The sequence below is a fragment of the Glandiceps talaboti genome, chromosome 22 (assembly GCF_964340395.1).
Source record: "Glandiceps talaboti chromosome 22, keGlaTala1.1, whole genome shotgun sequence".
NCBI lineage: Eukaryota > Metazoa > Hemichordata > Enteropneusta > Spengelidae > Glandiceps > Glandiceps talaboti.
Window position 1 is genome coordinate 3,413,958 of NC_135570.1, and position 23,540 is coordinate 3,437,497.

At 35.5% G+C, this 23,540-nt stretch overlaps 3 protein-coding genes across 3 annotated transcripts in view; 1 reads left to right on the forward strand and 2 right to left on the reverse strand.

The window, feature by feature from the left end:
• Positions 1 to 17: 17 nt before the first annotated feature.
• LOC144452227 (FAS-associated death domain protein-like) lies at positions 18 to 5,847 on the reverse strand. The gene is made up of 3 exons (XM_078143279.1): positions 5,281 to 5,847; positions 4,459 to 4,485; positions 18 to 4,097 (listed from the first exon to the last, which is right to left on the reverse strand). Exons 1-3 carry the CDS (start codon positions 5,669 to 5,671, stop codon positions 3,817 to 3,819), a joined length of 699 nt encoding a protein of 232 aa, XP_077999405.1. The 5' UTR covers positions 5,672 to 5,847; the 3' UTR covers positions 18 to 3,816.
• A 481-nt stretch (positions 5,848 to 6,328) lies between these two features.
• On the forward strand, positions 6,329 to 14,405 carry LOC144452017 (NAD-dependent protein deacetylase sirtuin-1-like). The gene is made up of 9 exons (XM_078143010.1): positions 6,329 to 6,623; positions 7,381 to 7,566; positions 8,325 to 8,569; positions 9,036 to 9,188; positions 9,710 to 9,857; positions 11,524 to 11,603; positions 11,987 to 12,182; positions 12,602 to 13,132; positions 13,333 to 14,405. Exons 1-9 carry the CDS (start codon positions 6,377 to 6,379, stop codon positions 14,112 to 14,114), a joined length of 2,568 nt encoding a protein of 855 aa, XP_077999136.1. The 5' UTR covers positions 6,329 to 6,376; the 3' UTR covers positions 14,115 to 14,405.
• Positions 14,406 to 14,967: 562 nt separating this feature from the next.
• Positions 14,968 to 23,540, reverse strand: part of LOC144452415 (pyruvate dehydrogenase phosphatase regulatory subunit, mitochondrial-like) — a 14,968-nt gene continuing 6,395 nt past the window's right edge. The window contains exons 7-17 of the mRNA XM_078143507.1: positions 23,143 to 23,260; positions 22,510 to 22,662; positions 22,083 to 22,207; positions 21,584 to 21,776; positions 20,834 to 20,989; positions 20,324 to 20,469; positions 19,441 to 19,589; positions 18,752 to 18,959; positions 17,973 to 18,062; positions 17,400 to 17,582; positions 14,968 to 16,666 (exon numbers count right to left, since the gene is read on the reverse strand). Coding sequence (XP_077999633.1) covers positions 16,319 to 16,666; positions 17,400 to 17,582; positions 17,973 to 18,062; positions 18,752 to 18,959; positions 19,441 to 19,589; positions 20,324 to 20,469; positions 20,834 to 20,989; positions 21,584 to 21,776; positions 22,083 to 22,207; positions 22,510 to 22,662; positions 23,143 to 23,260 — 1,869 coding nt within the window. The 3' untranslated portion in view covers positions 14,968 to 16,318. The remainder of the gene's footprint in view (positions 16,667 to 17,399; positions 17,583 to 17,972; positions 18,063 to 18,751; positions 18,960 to 19,440; positions 19,590 to 20,323; positions 20,470 to 20,833; positions 20,990 to 21,583; positions 21,777 to 22,082; positions 22,208 to 22,509; positions 22,663 to 23,142; positions 23,261 to 23,540) is intronic.

Here is a 23,540-nt window from a genome sequence, read left to right on the forward strand (position 1 = left end):
CACAATTGACATCAAAATATTGAGATTAGGAATTAATTTATTCATCACAATTAACACCTGAAACAGGCTAGTCTGTCCATGTCACTGTAATGATCGATGATTGAAGCATTGATTTGTGAAAATGACAGGCTAAAAAACATGTTTACATTTCAAAATAAACCCTAGGATGTACTATTGTAATGTGCTGGCTTTCGTAAACTGGGTACATAACCATAACCCTAACCCTAACCCTAACATACATTCATGATTGTACAAGTTATTTTTGTATTGATGGGCAACTATCGCACATTTCTAAAAAAAAAAAAATGAGATCGAGAACAAAAAGCTGATATTACAGTAGTAGTAATTCTTTTACATGCATCTATGCTGTTGCAAATAGGAATAATGCAATAAATGCAACACACAGCACTCGGATATACTGTAATACCATTCTAGAATACAAAAAATAAAGTCATGACTGAAAGATGAACAAATCACAAACTCATAATCATGAACCCCAATGAATAGTACAAAGTGTGTTGATTACTTGTAGCTGACACAAATACTAGTAGTTGCTGTGTTGACAGTGTTAGCTATATATCTACATGTCAACCATCTTGAATAATCAAGGGACTTAGATTACAATAATGTTCATCTTGCCCCTTGAAGTCTAAGCATTCATACTGTATATGTTAGCATGCCCCCAAACAGTCACAAACTGCCAATCATAGAATTCCCTTTATATTATATTATTGTGGAATCATGATGGCCGATTGATTAGCATGGCTGGCTTGGAATCTACAGGTTGCCTTAAGTCAACCCAGCTGTATAATTGGGGACCTGGTAGGATACAGGTTGCAATGTGAATGCTTTAATCCTATGCATTTATAAAGGCTGCAATGGATTGTATGCTCCCAGGGAGTTGACGTTAAGGGCTGTTGTGCTGCCATTGATCTGTGCCGGGGGTAATAATTGTGAACACCCTGAGCTCTCGGGAGAAAAGGCACATTATAAATCCACAATAAAAACTATTCTAGGTGGGAAGGAAGTGTTTGTGATAAGACACATGGGTTGAGGAAAGTCAATATGATACCTTTCATTTCAGTCTTTTGTTTGCAAATACATGGAGGCATCCCATTGGGCATCAAGTCAGTGATGACACCCAATCAGGTATAGCCATTTGGGATATAAACACTATTAATGGGTTGAGATGAATGAATACATGAAATCCCTTGATTATTCATGATGCATGTCAACTACTTTACTTCATTCTGAGTACAATATACCATACTGTTTTTGCCATCTACCACTACATCTTGGCCATCATATATCTATATTTAGGTTTCCTATGATTTATATTTCATTTATGATACTTTTTTCTTAACAAAACACAACTCAATAAAGTAATGTTTTATGATTTTAATGGTAAACAGTAAAGCATTGTTGATTATCAAACCAAAGTGTTCAATTGAGGCTAGTTACTGTAAATACAAGACTCAATTTCCACACAAATTTTTGATATATACTATCAAGTTCATATTCTGTGATCTATACACAAAAAAATGTATACTATTATACTGAAGTCCAAGTTGCTGTGAAGATTATAATATGTTGCCTTTAATAGGTTAATGCATTTACACCTCATAAGAAAATATGTTTTTGTTGTTACAATATTAGTCTAGCTGCTAGACCTCTGGCTTTCTTCTCAACACACTGATTCTGAAAGGTGGAATACCAATCGATGGTGAACAGGCTATTGCCCTTACTAGCAACCTTTGGTCACCTTCACAGTAAGCAGAATAGCCTGAGGGGTTCTAGCAGCAAGACTATTACAATATCTAATATCTAATATCTACTTTGGACTTTGGACTATACTATGACTCGCATTCAAGATTAATGTGTTTCTCTATTATATGAATGAAAGTAATTATTGTCATATAAAGCTGTCACATTTCATAGATGTAGTAATACTTCATAAACTGAAAACTTTAAATCCCACACTGTTGCTTTAGTACTACCTTATATCAGTGGAACTTTACAGTTAATATTCTTTAGTTCACAACTACATGAAGTACTTATATCTGTAGCTCTGCCACAGAACTGTTTTTCACACCAAATTTTGAATCATGGGCCTCTCGGAACAAAAACAAATTTCAGTGATTTTGTAATGCTTATATGTAGATATCAATCTACAGCTTTACTGTGAAGGTCTGTTTAAAGGCCTGTGATTCAATCCATGGTTTTTGTGTTAAGTGTTATCGTATCAGTGAAGCCATCATGATGAAATAGAATTATTCATTCAGCTCAGAACCAACTTTTTGTATAACTCTGCCATACAACTGTTTTTTGCAAATAAATTTGAATCCCTAGTCTGACTTAATATTGGGTCGTAAGGTGTTGAAACTGCATGGAAATTAAAACACTTTTGTAGTTAGTTACTAGAAATAAATCAACATATTTTATAGCGATAAAAGAGCTAAATTCAAAGTCAAAACTGCAACCACCTCCTTGAATAAAATCAAATGACTGTCTGTGAGAACATATACTTGAAATTTCTCTAATTCATCTTGAATTGGAGACTCAAAGATTTGTTATTGTTTATGCTCTACATTGTTGTTGTTTACATTACCGGCAATGTAGGGCAAGAACAATGACAAATAGTTCATTCTATTTAATTTGTTACAAATTAGATGAAGAATGAACATTGTGACAATGATTATTGGAAATGTGTATCAGAATAATACTTTTTTTATATTACGTTTTCATTGAAAAAAATAGGACAATAGTTATGTTGACCAAAAGTCAACTAGAATTTGATATGCAGTTCATGAGAAAGAAAATAAAAAGGTGAATAATGTACTTTTTTTTTTGTAAATTCAGCTGTTTCAATTTTACACTCAATGATCACAGATTATGAATCACCCTAAGACTAAATGGTACACCAATTTTTTTTTATGAAATGAGTTTGTTTATTTTTCAAGCTCATAATCAGTTGCCATAATTAGAAAACAAGTAAAGGAAATACGAGGTGTGTGTTTGCACCAAGTTGTATTTCTAACTAATACCATGCCTTTCTTTGTGATAACTTGATCACTTTCATTATACTACTGTTTACAAGTGCATCCTGTCTCTTCTTATTTTCACATTAAAACTCGGTCAGAGTGATTGCATTGTGGTATTCAAACCAATATAGTGTAGCTGGCATTATAGTTCAACTGACTGCACTAAAAGAACCAAGTTACATGTATTTCACTTGGAGACCCAATTACTGAGAAGCTTACAGCTACATTTGTACTGCAGCCATTATCAGATTTGCGTTTAAGGATTTCAGATATGATGATGGAATTGTTTGCTATGATACATTATTTCACATGTATTATTGCAAAATCAGCGTCATTTAAGTCTTGCCATTGACCATCCCATTGTCAAACAGTTTAGTTGAAGAAGGCTGAGTGATTTAACCAAAATATACTTACAACTTAGATGTACAATCTGAGTTTGAAACTAATACAAAATATTGTCAATCATTTTGCTTTGAAGAAATTTCCAACTTGACTCTAAGAGTACAATCAGTATAGATATTATCTGACAAACACGTCTGTCTGGACAAAAACTTTCCATGAATAACGTTCGGTTAATAATTTCTCATTTAGCCAGATAGGGTTAGAGCTGATTGGATACCGCGATGGCATCCAGACTACCCACAGACAGACATTAAAACATTTTTATCATACCACTGAACCTCAGCTTAGCTGTGCTAAATATCAAATTTGAAGCCAAATTTCACTTAGCTGTCACTGAAACAAAATGTTGTACTTGATAAACAAATATTTCTAATTATGATGATTCTAATCCGTGGGGCGCCATCTCTTCAAGCTGATCTGCCAAAAAGTTCAAATTACATTTTCTTAATGTTGCTACCAGCATCTGCTTATTAGCTGCACTTCCCTGGTATTGCTTCCAAAGAAGTAATGCTTGCATCGACTGTTCTTTCAAATCTCTGACATAGTCATGAGAAATGGAATCAATATCTGTTTCACTTAAACGAAATCTTCTTGCTAATGACCTCCAATCCCGTCCAAGGTGGTTACGAAGAAATTCAAACTCATCCGTCAAATCTATAAAAGAAAATTGACATACAACTGCTGACATCAGACCATGGACATATGAAACCTGTTACAAACAGGGGAAATAAACAGATGATTTGGATAAATAACACTTGGCTCATTTGCATATCATTTGCATGCAGGTATGCCATAATATTTTCGGTATTACACTACAGTGCAAATTACCACTAATATGCATACACCAGTCCAGGTAATCACTGGTACATAAACTGTATGTAATAATGGTACATGTATAGTTCACACAAAAAATTAGCAATGTTGATAAGATTATTTTGTTACACCAGTTGATGAAAAGAAGCAGTTAGACTTCGTACATTTGTTTCTACTCAGCTGATTTTGTTTGTAAACTTACCGGGTCCTTGCTCTTGTGCTATTACACCTGGTGAAGACAAAAATAGAACAAAAAAAAATCCCAGATTATTGAAACATCTTATTTGAGTAAAGGCAAAAATAAAAGCATTGTATTACATTTCTATAGTTAATGACATAAAATATCAATATGAATTTGATACTGATAATGAGATAATATTATTGTAATCTATACATGTAACACTTAATAAATACAGATAAAGTACAAATACATAGTGTCATGACAAAGAAATATCATGTCATCATCACCAAAGGTTTTCCCATAAATCTTTGCTGTAAATGGCTGAACACATGTCAAGTACAGTAGAGCTTCTGTACAAAGATTTCAAAATTGTGTAAATTACAAGGTGTCATTTAACCAATTTATATGTAACTTGATATTACATTGGAAGCAGTAATCAATACAAGTTGTACTAAAGGCAGAATAACACCAAATACATGCAAGTCAGACTGAACTTTTCCTTTAATTTAATCAATTTATAATATGCTTATACATGTTGTCCATTGTTTATATTCATTTGATCCAACCTAACAGCTGTAACCTACATTGTATTTCATCTTTATGTATGTATGTATGTATGTATGTATGTATGTATGTATGTATGTATGTATGTATGTATGTATGTATGTATGTATGTATGTATGTATGTATGTATGTATGTATGTATGTATGTATGTATGTATGTATGTGTGTGATTGAGAGTTGGTGTGGGCTTGGGTTCAAATATCACATACATCCTTCTGTATCACACCATCAAATGAAGCTAAGTTACATGTAGCGTAAGTGTAATGAATGCTTTGATACCTCTGTTCGGTCTTGACTGACTAACTCTGGTCATATTCACTGGTGCACTGCCTTGAACATTAGTGTTCGGCCTAAGCCAAAGCTGTTCGTATTCTTCTATTATTCGTACAAGATCTTTTCTATTAATTTCACCAACACATTCCTTCAAAAATTCAGTATCGTCCACACTCAGTTTGTCAGCATACTCGATTTCCTCCAGTAGTTGTACGGTTGATGTAATTTTCTCTTTCCGGGCGCGAGAGATAAAATAACACATAAACTTGATTTGCTCGACTTCGTCATTATTCTTCAGTTTCTGTACGATCTTCATGAGCATTTTTCGAAAGGAGGGTTCCCGAACTTCCGACGATTCAACGACCTCGGCGTCGCGGCTGACGCTATCACCACTCATGTCGACAAACCTCGAGTCGAAACCGTGTTAGAATCAATACTTTGCTGTAACAATCTCAAGCGCAAGTCCTAAGCCCATATACAGTCCTTATCATATCTGGCACTACGGACAACGAAAATGCATTCGTGACGATCGGTAATTTCCCTGTTGGGTTTTTCAGTAAGTTTACGAAGTAATCTCATGAACATGCAGGGAATTCCCTGAAATGGCCTCGTTCGTGTTCATGCTTATATGAACTTGTATTTCTATATGGAGTTTAAACAGACTCAATGGAAATCGCTGAGAACGAGGGTGTATACTAGTTTTCATAGTCGTTTATAAAATCGCCAGTAATTTCACTATTATCGATTACTTATTGACTGGAAGTACACTCTTATTTCTGAAGCACATGAAGGCATATTTTTTACCCGGGATAGTTGTGAGATCAACCGACGCTGAATATGAACGAATGCACAGATCAAGAATGTCGCTGGGAGATAGAGTTGAAGTTTTTATTTGTAGTACCATTTTTCAAAAAGTATTTGCGAAAAATTTGACAACTTTTACAGGTTTTAATCGAAATTTTAAAATGTAGCAATTGCTTAACAAAAATCATAGTTAAAACTATAATTTGAGTCTACATTTAGTTCTTTTATTTGATACTAATGAACGAATTTTATTGTATCGAATGACTTTGATTAATCATCAACGAGCAGGAAGTTGAACATGGCGGACGACGTAGGTCGGTTGTTTCCCATCTCTCCGCCAAAACGTCCAAAATTTGACGACGACGTAAATAACCTCAAGGAAGACACCCTGAAATATGGAGAGTGTACAAATGAACAATCGTTTCAAGAAGATACAGGTCATTTTAGGGCTATTGGACTAATATCCGCCGAGAATCATGCCATTGTCAACGACGGACAGCAAGGCGAAAAACAAACGGCCACACATGAGAAAATGAGCGAAAGCGGTAAGTGATATTTACAAATGTATAAGTATGTCACATTACGATCTCCCTCGTGAGAAATAAGATAATTTGCTTCATTCACACATGGTATTATATACTATGTGAATATGAACCAAAGTCTAACTAAAGATGTCCCTGGACCCTAGTAATATTACATGTAGTAATTTATGCCTCTTCGGATCTTACCGGACTATATTATGCGCGCGCACTGTGATGCCGGAAAGGAATGGTCATGTAGGCAATGGGTTGACTCTGACAGTTTTCCGAAGTTGAGTTGAATAATTGTTGTTTAGTACGAGACGTACAGCAATAGTGAACACTTCGTAAACTCTATACGTTGTAAAACCGTACTTCTGTGTTGTCAGTGTTGTACATGTAGCAATATTATTATGAATGGAATTAATTTAATTTTTAAATTAAAAGCAACTTACAGCAGGCATCGCCTAAGTACATTTGTAATTTAGTCCATGGATCTCGAGACTGACTTGAGTACAGAGTCAAATATATTTTGTTAGTATGACGCCGTTCTAAATCAGAGATTGAAGTGCTTTCAAAGTTGTGCTCAAACAGTGATGCCGACACTCTTGAAGTCGGCACCGATTTTCTCTCAGTAAAATATGTAAAGTTGTCAAGAAATAATCTTACATCTCTCCCTACATTCAAAGGCAACTTAATATTAAGGGGTCCAGTAACGTATGTATCAGTTTCTGTTTGAGAGTGATTGATTGGTTAATGCTGGGTACTTTTTTTTTCCATATAGATTTGTTACCTGTATCATCAGATCATAGCACACATGATATGATACCATGTGAACCCAGTTGTAGTCAATACACCAAAGACACTCCAAGCACAGCAAGATGTGGCAGTGATAGTGGTAGTACTAGTAGTGATAGTGACGATTCCCTAGACTTTCACCTTGGATTCTTGGATCCTGAACTCAAAGGAGGTATGTCACAACTCTGTATGTAAACAGCATTATACCACACACAAGCCAAGTTATTGTCTTTGAACAGAAAATATGGTTTGCATACCATATATTTGTTCTACTTAGCAACAACCTGTCTTTGATTACATGTATGTGATGCTCGAAATCATGGAGTCAAATGTTCCAAGGGCATTAATTTTCCTGGATGAAGAAAAACCTTGGGGACTAATATCTAATAGTGTTATCACTGTTTAGGAATATCAATATCATAGCAAAGATGTTTATTTTTATTCTGTTTATTGTTTACACTACATTTGCTAAATTTTGACTTACAGCAGCTCCTATTGTTCATGAATCAAATTGAAGCAAAAATGAATCTTGGATGGTATGCATTGGTATCAACAAAAACTCGACTCAAAATATTTCAAAACATATTTTTTTGCACTAAGAAATGAAGTCTTGGTCTGAATAGGAATTGTCATAACACACACACACACACACACACACACACACACACACACACACACACACACACACACACACACACACACCATTCTTGCAAACCAGAGCTGTTATTTCTACTGCGACACTTGGACAGTGCCATAAAAGAGGCTGTGGTTTATGACGATGGTGTTTTGTGGCTGTAGAGTGTGTATAGTTTCATTGTCAGGCCACATAACTCATAAGTTAGCTTTTAATATGATGTTTTCAGGAATATTTTTTTTTTGAGAGGATCATAATCCTGTAATCTTAAATGTTTTGAATCTGTTTTTTGATAGGTCCAATGGGATGGGTGCAACAACAGATGTTGTCAGGTGTCAATCCTCAAGACATCCTTACCAAAATGATACCTGATGGTGCAACCCTTCCAACAGAACTAGATGAGGTGACAATGTGGAAGATTATCATAAGTATCCTAGGTGAACCACCAAGGCGGAAGAAATTAAAAGACATCAACACATTTGATGACGTGTTACATTTATTACGAACAAAATCCAAAATTATGGTTCTCACAGGTGCAGGGGTAAGACTTCAATAAAATGTTCTGATACATATAATTCATGTATTCTTTCATATTGTGTATTTAAAGGCCAACGTTTCAATCCCAGGTTCTCACTTTAGTTTTATCTTATCAGTGGAGCCATAAGTATTTCTTAGGATTATTCTCTTGTTCTGGGCCAACTTTTTCTATAACTTTGTCAGACAACTGTTTTTCACAGCTAATTTTTTCATCCTTTTTAAAGCAGGCCTTTATATAAACTACGGAACTAATGAGGTGTTGCAGTTGAAAGTATTTATATGGATTACAGTACAATAAAATATAACAAATTACAACTGTGGAGATGAATTTCATTATATGTGTTGCACAGTAACTGCAGAACTGTTAAAAGCAACACTTTTCTGTAGTTGCACCAGACGGGAATATTTTAATGCTGTCTCGGTGTCCTGGTGAATCCCAATTTCATGTAAGTTATCCCAATCTTTTCCAGGTGTCAGTCTCTTGTGGAATACCAGATTTCCGATCCAGAGATGGGATCTATGCACGACTAGCAGTAGATTTTCCAGATCTTCCTGATCCCCAAGCCATGTTTGATATCTCCTACTTCTGGAGGAATCCAAGACCATTTTACAAATTTGCCAAGGTAAGTACATTGTAATTTGTATGTCTTAAAATCATAGCTTTATACTATATAGTTTGTTTAGGTTTAATCACATATTGCTGTGAGGTTACAGTTACATATTGACTTCATGTGTATAGTCAATATTAGGCTGATGTATGTTATCACTCCCCATTGTGACCAATCACTTTGAGTGTTCATTTACATAATGACTTCATGTGTATAGTCAATCAGGCTGACATACCCTATCACTCCCTATTGTGACCAATCAGTTTGAGTGTATTTTTTCTAACCAAACAGTTTGAGCATATAGTTTTCAAACAGTGTTGTTTGCTATTGCTAGCAATACAAGTGGTTAATGAGACATTGGAGTAAAATGACAGTTTACAATGTAAGCAGGCTACTAATGTACCTGCAGGGAGTCCTTTTAACAGTTACTTCAACTACTGGGTAATTCATTGCGATGTAAACAGAGTACTACCTACAAAGAGTCCTTGTTAACATTCACTTCAATTAATTCATTGCAATGTATTTGATGTATACAGGAAATTTATCCAGGCCAGTTCCAACCTTCTATGAGTCACAAGTTTATTGGATTGTTAGAAAAACACAACAAGCTTCTTAGAAACTACACACAGAATATCGACACTTTGGAGCAAGCTGCAAACATCTCTAGAGTAGTACAATGTCATGGTAAGCAAATATTTTTATATTATACATGTAACTACCAATCTTGACATTTCCATTATCACAAAAGCACACACATAACAGATCAACAAAATTTTTGTCACACACCATGAACGGATGATATGAGTTTAGCGAGTGTGAACTGAGATCTCGTGTCCTTGGTGAGAGAGTGTGACATGTGACCTGAGGTCAGAGTTCATAGCAAAATATATGTCATTTCATTTGTTATCCTGACTATACCCTAGCAGGATTGTTATTGTGAATGTGAGTAGATAGTCAATTGCAGAAAATACTGGATGAATCATATAAGCATGCAATGAGTCAATCATAAGCAGAAAGTTTAAAGCATGAAACCTCATACCACTAGTTAGTAGTACAGCAGTGTTCTCCCCACGATAGATTGCAAAGATGGCTGCTAATTTGCATAATGATTTGCATATAATATGCTTGTCTTCAACATTGAAACATACTCTGGCATATTTAACACACATGGACACACACATGTAGGGGTCAGCCATTTCTCTTCATGTGAAAGTGTTATTATAATATTGTCATTCAAAGATTTCTAAAGCTCAAGGATGGTAAAACACTTTTGAAGTATGGCAGGAACCTGCCAAGCATGGCAGCCTGGGTGACAAAGATGGTGTTATCAGTGTTAGCACCATGCTTTATCTATTGTGGGGAGAACACTGGCACAGGGACTGGGTGATGGTATATCCTTTAGCAGAGGTACAAATTTGAACTTTAGTTTCAGCAGTCAAACTTCAACATTTTTCATTGTGTAAACTTCCTGAACTAATAACCATATGTGTTCCAGAAAGGTACATTGCATGGTGGTTCAAGTATAGATATTTTAAGATATGCAAATTGTATATTACCACAATGTTGCCATCCTAAATACCTTTTTCCATATTTGTAGTGGTTTTGGTACAGAATGTGACATATACATTACAGGAATATAGAAAATAAACACTTTGTTGATGGAGAATATATTGTTAATAGTTCCAAGAGTCAATAGGACAGTACAATATACCTTGTAGTTACATGTACTTTAGAAAGATAAATTGGAAACGAATGTGATGTTTTGATCTATCTACTACAGACCTTGGTCACGTGTGTTCAAGGTCTGTAGTAGACGGATTGAAATATCGCATTCGTTTCCAATTTATTGTTCCAAAGTAACTATATTGTACTGTCCAAACACTTTGTTGAATATTTAGCTTGTGTTTGTAAACATCTTTGTGATATTTGGCACATGGTTAGAGGACACACATGAGATACATCATTGGAAAAACACCATTATTCTTTTATTAGGCCAAACATGTGATTATCAGAATGCAATTGCAAATCATTACTTACCAGGTTATTGCTTGGTTGACTTTGTTGGCTGAAATCTGGTTTTCTTTCTCACTGCTTTCTGATTTATCACTTTTGAAACAAAAACAAAGTTGTGTGTGTTTGTGTACCCTAACTGAAATCAAGTGGCATTGGTGGTTAAAGAATCTCCTAGTACCTGGATAGACTGTACAAAGGCCTTTGTTAATGCAGAATAGAATATACATTGTATATTCAATTGAATAGCAGTGGATTTATCATATTTTGGTACTCCAGCCCAGCCCAGGACATTGTTGTTAAAATGAGTATGAATTCAACCACAGTTATTTTCTTGCAGGCTCCTTTGCAACAGCTTCCTGCACTAGATGTAAATACCAAGTTGACTGTGAAACCATTAGAGATGACATCTTTAACCAAGTAAGTGAGGATCATAACATCGTTGATGTTGGTTCGCTATATTGCTTACATTTTACATGTAATAAAATAAGTTACTGAATACAATCGTATTTGTAGGAAGGATTAAAAAATTTGTCAATGTACATTCCCTACTTCATCAAGACATGTATCTCATAGATCTCTTTGATTTTTATCATAATCTGGGTATTTTATTTTTTGGTATATCTGTACAAAGGACCAATTGTGTAGAGTGTCACCTTGAATTTTATGAAATGCAAAGGTTGGTGCCATGTATTTGCCATAGTCGACTTTGCAAGTAAATATTCTGAATAGTGTCATTGCTTGTTGTGAACCATGTCATAGCAGCCCTTGTAACTTATACCTTCCACCTTTCATCTTTTAAGGTTGTACCCCAATGTCCCCGGTGTCCGCTGTCTTCAGATCCAAGTGAACTTGCTGTAATGAAACCAGATATTGTTTTCTTTGGAGAGGGACTGTCAGCAAGTTTTCACAAAGGTTTAGACGAAGACAGGGAAGAACTTGATCTGCTTATTGTGATAGGATCATCTCTGAAAGTACGACCAGTGGCACTCATTCCACGTAAGTCTTCCAGTAGAAGTATTTAAGTGTAAATGTTTTCATAAGGTTTACTAAGTGTGTTTTACTTCAAAATTGTGCAGGTTAGACTTTAAGATATGTCGTGTTGTTCAGCCCTATCAGACTTCTCATATCAATAAGTAGTGGCTGATAGCTTAGCACAAAACGTATTAGCTTTACTTAAGTAAACTTTACTCGAGTTCTCCAGGATTTTACATAGGTTCACCACCAAAATTATGGTACAGCGAGTCAAAGGTATGGTACATGTGGTATAGAAATCTATGTAAGTGAAAAAGAGCTGTAAATTATGAAAGAAGACAGCAATAACTAAACTCATGGTGTAATTTTAAGTCTCCAAGTGTTATAAAATTAACTGTTTTTGATTAGTTATTGCAGCTGACTTGTTCCTATTTTTGTTACAGATTCCATACCTGGAAATATTCCACAAATACTTATCAACAGGGAACCTCTCCCCCACATGAGTTTTGATGTCGAGTTATTAGGAGACTGTGATGGCATTATCAATGAACTGTGTCATCGCCTTGGCAATGGATGGAATCATTTGTGTACTTCACAAGAACCGCTGACAGAAACCACAGAAATTCCCCGAGAGCTTTATGAGAACATGTCAACACCCCCACTTTATGTTGACACAGACACACAATCAACACTATTTGATGACAGCTCAGAGACTGGAGATGCTTGGGAGCCACAGCAAAATATGGCTAAGGAACAAAACAGTGCTGCAAGCATACAAACTGTAAGGCCGGAGGTAGGCACAGATAAGCCTAACTATGCAACAGAAAAAGAGGCCAGTCCACCAGGGGACGTGAAACAAGACACTATGTGTGAGGATAAAGGTCTGAAAATGGAAGAATCAAGCAGCAATGTTATTCCAATGCCACCTTTACATAAAAAACCCCGCAACTTGAGCATTGCCAGCTATTTGACAGGTATGTCTTATAAATTAATTCATTGCAACCGTGACTTCACATATTGGCTGTCCCATATCTGATTTCCAACTTTTGTCATAGTTCATAAATGTCGGGTTAATTTCTGTTGAGAGAATTGTTGAAGTTTCTTGTGTCTATTTACATTGGAGGTATTTAACTTTGTTAATAACTAATAACCTTGCCATTTACTTTGTTGACAGAAAACAAATATATGTATGTTCCACCATCTCGGTATGTCTTCAAAGGTGCTGAGGTTTACTTGGATCAGTTGTATGTTCCATCAGAAAGTGAGAGTGAGAGTGATCAAAACAGTAGATCATCTGAAGACAGCAGTGTTGCAGAAAAAGACTATGTAATGACAGCGGGTAACACCACATTGGCTGCTGGTACTACCCCAATGGCTGTGGTTTCTACCACGTCAGTTTTGGGTGCCACCCCATTAGCTGCACGTAACACAACATCAGTTATGGATGCCACAAAAGTAGATAACACTCTACTGGCTGCAGGAAACACTGCAGCACCAGCAGACGTCACCACAGGAAACACTACATTAGCAGTTGGTGCCACCACATCCGCAAAGGATGACACCACATGGACAGAAAGTAACACAACCTTGACAACATGTGCCAACTCATCAGGAGTGGGTGACACCAATTTGGTAGTGGGTAAGACAGCATTGACAGCCTATGCCAGCTCACCATGTGTAGGTGATACCACTTCAACAGTGGGTAACACCACATTGACAGAATGTGCCATCTCTTCAGAAGTGAATGACACCATAGGCAAAAGCACATTCACAGTGAGGGATGCAACATTGACAGCAGGAAATGTGAAGACCAGTGAACTACCAAGTACTCTACTTCAAAGTGAAAACAGAAACCCTGATACAGTACCTAAAACTCAATCTCCATCAGGGAAAACAACTCAAAATAAAATCCAAAATTGCAGCAATGCTGAGAACAATCCTGAATTTGATTCTTGAGTAGAACAATTGATTTACTAGTAATATAGCTATAACATATGGAGCAACCCCCTCCCCCCTTTCCTACAATAAACAAAATATCTGAAGAGTTGTAACTTAACTCTACTAATGTATTGAGTGAAAAAAAAATTTAATCATATATATATTTGTATGTCGACTGCCAACATCTCAAAAAAAAATTAATTTATTATTAAGTCAATGTTTGTTACAGAATAGAGTACATGTAATACAGATATTTTTTATTGTTGTATATCTCACAACGTTGTCATGTTGAAGTTATCATCTAATAAATGGACGTTACAAAATAAATATATCAGCATCATGACTCATTTAACCCCTTCACCATTGATTCCTGGTATTGCAGAATGCACAAGTGCTATGTGTTTCTTTGAACAAATATGTGATCTTCCATGGTGAAGGTGAGTGATTGTCCGTTGTTCAAGGGTGACATGGCACTTAATTTCCTTGCCTAGCCTTGCAAGTGTTGTGGTGGATTGGCTCCATTCTGTCCCCTACATGCATGATGTGATTCATGGAGTTTCTGTCGTGGCACTCCTTATAGAGGCTATATGATTTTGAACCACAAATATGACTGCCTTTCAGTCAGATTTGCACATGATGTGAAACAAAGTGATGGGCATATGTAACATTCTATATATGTCACTCAAACAAGTCTGAATGATGGGGGGGGGGGGGGGGAGCAGTGTACCCTCTAACTTTTATGCCAATTTGACGCACCACTGATGCACACAGTTTCTAAAGAATTTCAAAATTTCAATTTCAAAAAAATCAGACCACTCTGTATTATTAGTAAATTGTACAATATTTATTATTAAAATGTGAACACCTAAAACACCACATCCATTCATGAATTATTAATACATCAAATATGTATTTAAAAAAAATTCAACACATATTACATTTAATATATTCTCAGGATTGGCAAAGACTGGCAACATTGTATAACTTGCATAAATTAAATATAATACTATTTTTGATTAAACTAAGGGCTATTCCACACTAGGCTTGTAATGTATGATTCAAGTGTCTAGTGACATGTACAGTGTACTGTATAAACAAAGTCTATTGGACAAGTCTTGCTGCCAGACTCGCAAACATAATGGCTGAGTTGCAAATACCAAAGGTATTATCATGGGTACAGTTCTGACCCAAATTAAAAAAAAAATTGTGTTTCCGATAACCTGACCGACCTTAGTTCAAGTCGCTGACCCTAAACATTTTAACATTTAAAATAAAAGTCAAGAAATCTTCGTCTTTTTGATCTTCATGTATGACTGTTTTCTTTCCCCAGTCATGTCTACATATTTCAAAAAGGTATGCTGGACAGTCAATGAACAATTAGATTTACACAAGCAAAGAACAACCTTCAAGTGTGGCAGTAAATTCAAATCGCTCCTCATATTTCAACCTTTCTAAATCATCAAGTGTAAACAGAAAGAACAATTTTACTAGTTTAAAATGTCTAAGTACCTATTAAAGGGCTGTACTTTGCATCTGTTAACTAAAGTTTTTAAATATAAATTTGGATGTAAATTACATACCAAATTTAACACTAAATCATAAATAATGCACAAATTATCACACATCTGATTTTAGTAGCGTTATATATCAAATGAAAGTAGAATATTTACCTCTTTGTTTTTCTGGAAATTGAGGGATTAGCATGATCTGCGTTTTGTTGATTACTATTGGCAAGATACAAGAAATCCCAGCTTTGGAATTTTCTTAGATGAGTACATCTCCTCCCACACTCTCAGTATAAATGTAGTGCATGTTTCTTTCAATCATGGTTTTTGTTTTCCATACTCTGGTGATTTATTATATTGTGCATACTTGTAGTAAACACAATATCTAAATCAAAGCTTGAAAAAGTCAAATATGCACAAATCTATCAGATCTCAGGGATGTAGAAAATAGCCGGAAGGTGGGAAAAGTTAGTAAGTTAGGGGATAAAATCTGGCCCCCTTAGCTGCATAACATTTACCAACAATTTCAAGTTAGTAGGTTGGGGGATACAACCTGGCCGTAGTTGCATAACGTTTACCAACAATTTCAAGTTAATAGGTTAGGGGATACAATCTGGCCCCCTTAGCTGCATAACGTTTACCAACAATTTCAAGTTAGTAGGTTAGGGGATACAATCTGGACCCCTGAGCTGCATAATGTTTACCAACAATTTCAAGTTAGTTGGTTGGGGGATAAAATCTGGCCGTAGCTGCATAACGTTTACCAAAAATTTCAACTTCATAATGTCCAGATACAATATGATCATTTGTCACAACTAGTTCCTGGCCTGTACTTGGATTAACATTCGTGATCCAACCTATGCAAATAACTTTATTTAGACTGAAGCCATATCCCACTGACGTTGTCATACCAGTGAACTGCCCGTTACGATAGATTGGTTCTTTGCCCCACGGCCACAACTCATTTTCAATGTCATGGTCATCCAGGAAAAACATGGCAAGTCTTTTCTTCACTCCACTCTCCTTTTGAGCAGCTAATGCCTTTCTTCCCATAAAATCTGAGTCCTAATTTGAATAAAATAAGTTTAGATAAGTTCAGACGTTCATAATTATACCATGCACAAGCCATTTAGAACAGAAAATATGGGATTATATACTCTGGTCATTCTACGAATGTGTGACTATGTACTGGTTCTGCTGTCTTCGAAATGTGTCAAAAGTGTTCAAAATTACAATTACTTTCCCCAATTTTTCTTTGATATTACTGGCGCTAGTATAATACGTTATTTTCCGATATTTTTCTTCATTCTGCCAGAAAATACTTGTGACCAAATGGTTGTCACTACTTGTCTACAGACTCATAGTGACAAGGCCCCTTAGGTCACTCATATTTTCCTTGTCTGAATGAAGAAAAATACTGGGGTATAATATCTAGTTACACATTTAATTCTGACAAAAAGCAAGAGGACATTGTTTTCTATGTTCAGTTATTGGAGGTTATGTAATGACGATGTCTGTCTTTGTGTCGGTATTATCATTTTCTCAAAAATGGATGGACATCACTCTTAAGCCGAACAAAAACAAATGTGTAATTCCAATAACGCTAAATTTTAGAATAGGTGAGGTAGGTAGGTTTTTTTTAAAAAAATTTTTTTATATATTTATTTTGCAGATGTGAGTGTCTAGATCAGTTAGTTATGTTTTCTGTTGTTTTCCATCTGGTCTCTGTATTATTGGCTTCTTCTCAGCAGATGTACAGACATTACAGATTGGAAGAACAGTTTTATATTTTATATACCTTGTCCAATCTGACTTGAAATGTCCTGCCCGTTTCATATGGTGTGTTCATAGAATTAAAGTCTTGATGTACAAAAGTCAGAAACTTTTCAATCCTGAGATTTTGGTAGACATAGTAGCCAACATTTTGAATTCCATATGATTGCTGTCTTTGCATTATACTATCATACACTGGCAACGCCATCTAGGAAAATTGAAGAAAAAAAAGATGGTGAAATGATGGAAAGTACAGGAAGATGTGGAAACACTGCAAGACATTCCTTCTACAGATAATCATCTATTATGATGTAACATTGTCAATTTATTTCAAAATCCTTTCAGAGTTTAAAAAAAAATCTGATGGAAATGCAAATCAGAATGACATTCTGTTTCACATGGTAACACATTAAAAGTTTCCGGACATTGAAGAAAATTATGTGTGTATGCTTTCAAATCAAAATTATACTTTTGATAGTCTCAGTGTCTTGGTAAGAAGGCTACTGTGAAACATTTGACTTGAAATTTTCTTGAAAATCTGCATTAAATGATATTGTGTACATGTCAACTTTTTGACAGCCAAATATTAACCTCTTACCTCATTTGGGATATACAACATCCAACCCTTCTCACCACAATGTGTCATTGCCAAAGCTCTAACACCACTAGCATAACCAATATCAATAGTCTAAAGAAATATACAAAACATTACTGTCATTAGTTTTATCACAGTCATAATTCAGACAGAATTGAGCTAAAAACAGTAATACTTAAATATTGTTGCATACTAATGAGCTGTTTTGCATAATTACTATCATGATTGCTTTCATTTGAATTTTCAAATTTGTGCATTTTGAATCAATCATACTTGAAGAAGTGCTGTGAAATAAAACTTGTCTGAAACACAACTGCATTTTCAGTCACTGTGACATGGAAGTGCATGACACAGTCACAAAACATGTGTATATAAAGAAACTTTTAAACTCATTAGAATAACATTATTGCAAAAATGAAAATGGGGAGCTACTTGAACTGGCTGAAAATGCTGGACAAAGATTAATATTGTGTTTAGTTTGCTGCAGTACCCAATGACTATACTTTCTGTCAAAAAGGAGTTTCAAGCAGTGCCTCTAGTGATCAAAATAGGAATTCTTTTGTTTTTCTGAGACCTGCACTTTCGCTGGCAGCCACACCTTAAGTCTATGCACCTAAATTTCCAGTGAATGGTTTGAATTCTGTGCCATTAAGGGGTGAATTGGTACATTCTGACTTCCATTCGTACAAGTTTTTCTAAACAAGACCCCTAGTGGTCAAATTATGAATTCTTTTCTTTATGGTAAAAGTAGACTATAGTGTATCATATACTATTTTACCAACCTTTCCAGTGAATGGCTTGAATTCACTGCTGTCCAGGGGAGTACTGGTAAATTCTTGTAGCAATTCTTTAGATTTCGGACCCATTACATTCAGTGCTGTATAGATATTTGTGACATCTCTGAGAACGATGTTACTATCATTGCTCATGTGTTTCTTAAGCCATGAATAACATGTGGTACGTTTAAATGAAGGCGAGATGATAAAATAACTGTAAACAAATTACAATATAAAGACCGTTGGTAAAGTTGGACATTGGTTATTACTTATGTCTTGAAGTCAAATCAAGTTACAAAATTTGAAATCTTGTTAAATTTTGACATACAAAAATGGATTGATGGGGAGTACAAGTATCAATGGTTACACCACAGACGGAATTTTCTCTCCGACATCTAGGGTTAAGTCACAGATATATAGAGAAGCCACGAGACCAATTACATAGGTTGTTTATTTCAGTTTGTCCAGAATCTCATGCAAAACAAAGCAAAATGCAACATCAGACTTGAATATTAGATGAAAGGTCTAGGTTGATATTTAACAACTATATATGTGAAGACTGTTGCATTATTCCATCCTCAACAACCTGCTCTATCTGTGAATGGGGTTGACTGATGTGTGAGGGCGCCCTTATACTTTTTCAATCACAAATTCCTTAATCAATACAAGGTAGTGTATTCTCTATAAGTACTTACTGGTTATGAGCCATTCTGAAGACACTACAGTCATTTTCGAATCCTCCCCGTGAATTCAGCATGGCTGTATGAACTATGTTACCTATAGGCATATTGATGTCTCCACAACATAAATACTGAAGTAGGTTTGTTGCTTCACTACCTGGAGACTATAGAGTGAGACAGACAAAGAGTGGGTTACTTTGAGACATGGTATCCAGGTGATAAGACAGACAGACAGACAGACAGACAGACAACAGGCAAACAGAATTTGGGTTTGATAAATTAAGGACCTGCTGACTGGAAGAACATGAAAATCCAAAACCACACATCTAAATTTAACCTACATTACTGATAAAGTAAATTCAAGTAAATCTGTTTCTTTCATTATGAGTATCCATTTATTCTGAACATTTATCTAATCATGAATGACAACCTAGCAAAATCTTACAAAAGTATTCAATGTCACATTTCTTGCTTCATGTACACAGATTTTCAGATTTTATTGAAAAACATGTAACACAGACGATAATTATTTTTAATATTTACTCTACTTGTCAAATTGAACGCAAGTGGTAAATTTTTATGACTACATACAATACTTACACACAGGGGTCAATGGTTTTACCATAGACCTTACACATGGGGGGGGTCAATGGTTTTAGCATAGACCTTACACATGTGGGGGGGGGTCAATGGTTTTAGCATAGACCTTACACATAGGGGTCAATGGTTTTACCCACAAATTGCCCAGTCATCATTTCAAGGAGATAAAAAAATCTTCTTCTAATGTCAATTACATAATCAATTTGTCTGTCTACAGTCATCAATTAATCAACCAACCAACCAACCAACCAACCAACCAACCAACCAATCAATCAATCAACCAATCAAATACTCTTACCTGTAGTTCAAATTTAGCAAATGATGTCATATCTAAAAGTCCAACGTCTTCCCTACATGCTTTGTGCTCCCTCTTCAGGATATCAAACCAACATGGCTTACCAAACAATCCATTTATTCCTTGTTTGTCATCATCAAGAAAATCATCTGGTGAGAGAATGACATAGGCAGTACTTGTTACTTTCCAGCATCTAAATCACAAGGTCAAATGTACATTTACACAATACACATGAAATTATGATCAGACAGAATTCTGTTATTGATTAACACAAGCATGATGTGTGGGAGTTTGTTTGACTTTGAAATTCAACTAAGCTCCTTTTTTTTTTTTTTTTGTTTAAAAAAAAAAAAAAAAATTTGTGCTGGGAATTCTTCCCAGCAATTTTCTGGTATGCAGACAAATACAAACAAACAAACAAACACAAATGCTCCTTGTTTCTCCACAGATAGTGTCTGAACTTCACAACTCCAGATACTCAAGTAAAAACTTGAAAACGCAATGAAATATTACCTGATTCCGGCTCTTTTACATAGAGAGGTCTTTCCCATCCTGCTTTTTCACCAAACACTGCACCTGCTGCCTCCAGCCGTGGATGCAATGGAGAGCAGAGAACATTCCTTGCTGTGGTGAATTCAGCAGTGGGATGACGTAGTGCATAGTGGAGACCTATTGTGTACAAATACAACAATCACAATCAATGCTGCACCAAAGAAGAGAGGGAGATGTCATATCAATCCTTCAAAACATAGGTGAACATACCGTGGCTGATTAACATGTATTTAAATGTGTGAGTGAAATGTCCAGCAAAACTCTCCAGCACAGGAAAAACTTCTAAATGTCAAGATATTAATCACACACACCCCACCACCACCACCACCACCCACCACCCACACCCATCCTAAGTAATACACTATATTCAGGCCACCCATATTACTGTAAATTTAGAAGTGTCACAAAGGGTCCTATACATGAGGCAAAATCATTTTACAGCCTGGATATTAATTACCCCCCCAACACCCCCACCCCACCCATCCTAAGTAATACACTATATTCAGGCCACCCATATTACTGTAAATTTAAGAAGTGTCACAAGAGGGTGCCACACATGAGGCAAAATCATTTTATGGCCTGGATATTGGTTTCGTGGAAAAAGGTTGTATGGGGGAAGGGTGGTTGACTTTAGGAGGACCCATATGGGTTTTGTCATATACCTTGTGAAATTGATTGTAAATATATATGATAATTATAATTATTACATACCAACCACCTCTTTGACTCTGTCCTGTAAGAAGGCTTTATTGTTATGAGTATCACAGAATCTCTTGATATCACCAACAGAAGTATCTAAGCGTGGTTTTCCATTCACCATCCAGTCTGCCAGGATCTGCCCAGTACCACCACCAAGGATGATACCACTAGAATTGAACCCAGCTGCAATGAAGTAATTACCAATCTGCAAAGATATAAAATATATCTAGTTTATAAACTTTAAACTATGACAGTAAATCATACAATCATTACAATGTAATGTATTGACAAGAATCTGCTCCTAGATTGATAAAATGTTTGTAAGTTCAACTCTAGATTTTGATTGGTTGAAAACAAAGTTCACCAGGTGTGACCATCACATACATGTAAAAGATTCACCATTGAGGGTGATCTTTTCAATGTTACTACTATACAAATGCCTAAACCAAACAAATATTTCCATGTACATGTTCCTACTACAGTATATCATTATTAAGGTGTTATCACTTACCTCAGGAACTTCGCCAAATATTAACTTTGTGTCTGGAGTAAAGCTTTCTGGACCAACAAACAGTTGACGTACTTCAGCTTGGCCAAGTCTAGGAACCCTTGCTAGCATGTTTTCTAGCATAGGCTCTGAAAGAAATCATACAAAGAAAGGAGAATACTCCTATCAATAAAGTGATGCAGTGCACCGTCCTTTCTCAACAAACCCCATCAGGTTTGAGTTTAGCTAATTTCAAATTATGGCTGCAGTGAATGCTGCAGTGAGTAGAATACTATGACTACCATATAAATATGCAGTATACACTACATCCAAAGATGTGTAAACTCAGTAAGTAGAATACCATGACTACCATATAAATATGCAGTATACACTACATCCAAACATGTGTAAACTCAGCTTGTGCCCCTTTAAGCAAATACTTTTCACTTACGGAAATGATCCCAATCTTCTGGTAGCATTTGAAATTCAAAATAATCAGGTATTCCTTTAAGAAATGCAGGTTTAGCTTCTGGTTCAAAACAGCCAATCAGCAACCCTCCTGACCATTCACGTCCATAAAGGTGACTATCATGATCACGAAAAGCTGAAACGTAAACAAATTTGAAAATTAATAAATTTTATTTAAACAAAAAAAAAATGATATTAATATCATAACATGTGTGTACATAACTTCATTCAGCAGCAGTACATGTATGTTCCAAAAATTTGTCTCTGTTTCTCTGAGGAATAGACTCGGGACAAAGAGGTCCTATCACTGTGAAACTAAAGATATTATTACACTTAAAGCTGATTATCTGCAACTGAAGAATTCTAGAACTGTTTTCTGCAATGACATACTCTCAATAATGAACAACATGAGATGTATTGAACTGTATATCAGCAAATTTAGGTGTGTAGCTGTATACATTACATAGTAAACACAAAACAAATTTGATGAGACAGACTAACAAATCAGTGCCTCAGACCAACAACAACAACACACTGAATTTTTATACCAAACATACTCATTCACAGTACTATTTTCTTTCTTTCTTAAAAACAATTTTTTGGAGATAAAGCTTACTTGGTAAACTAGCAGTGTCGATGTCTTCCAATGGTTTTGTTATCAAATAGTAATGCTCACAGGCTTGAAGAGGTACGTTGACTGTTGGTCTGCTTAGAAAACCAATATCTCTAGCCCACTAGAAGTAGTCAAAATACAAAAAAAATCAAAAGAAATTTCAAAAGTTACAATTGATGTCTTATCCTTTGTAAGCATAAATAATGATACTTGTATTCAAACTATTGTAGAGATAGCAGAAAATCGGTAACTGAATCTAACAAATTGAATTTTGTTGAAATGTAATTTTTTTCCATATTTGACACAATGAAGCATTTATGACAGGCTAGTTATAAAACCATCAGTTCGTAACACTTCACATTCAATTCATTGTCGTTACTTCAATAGAGAACAAAATTAAT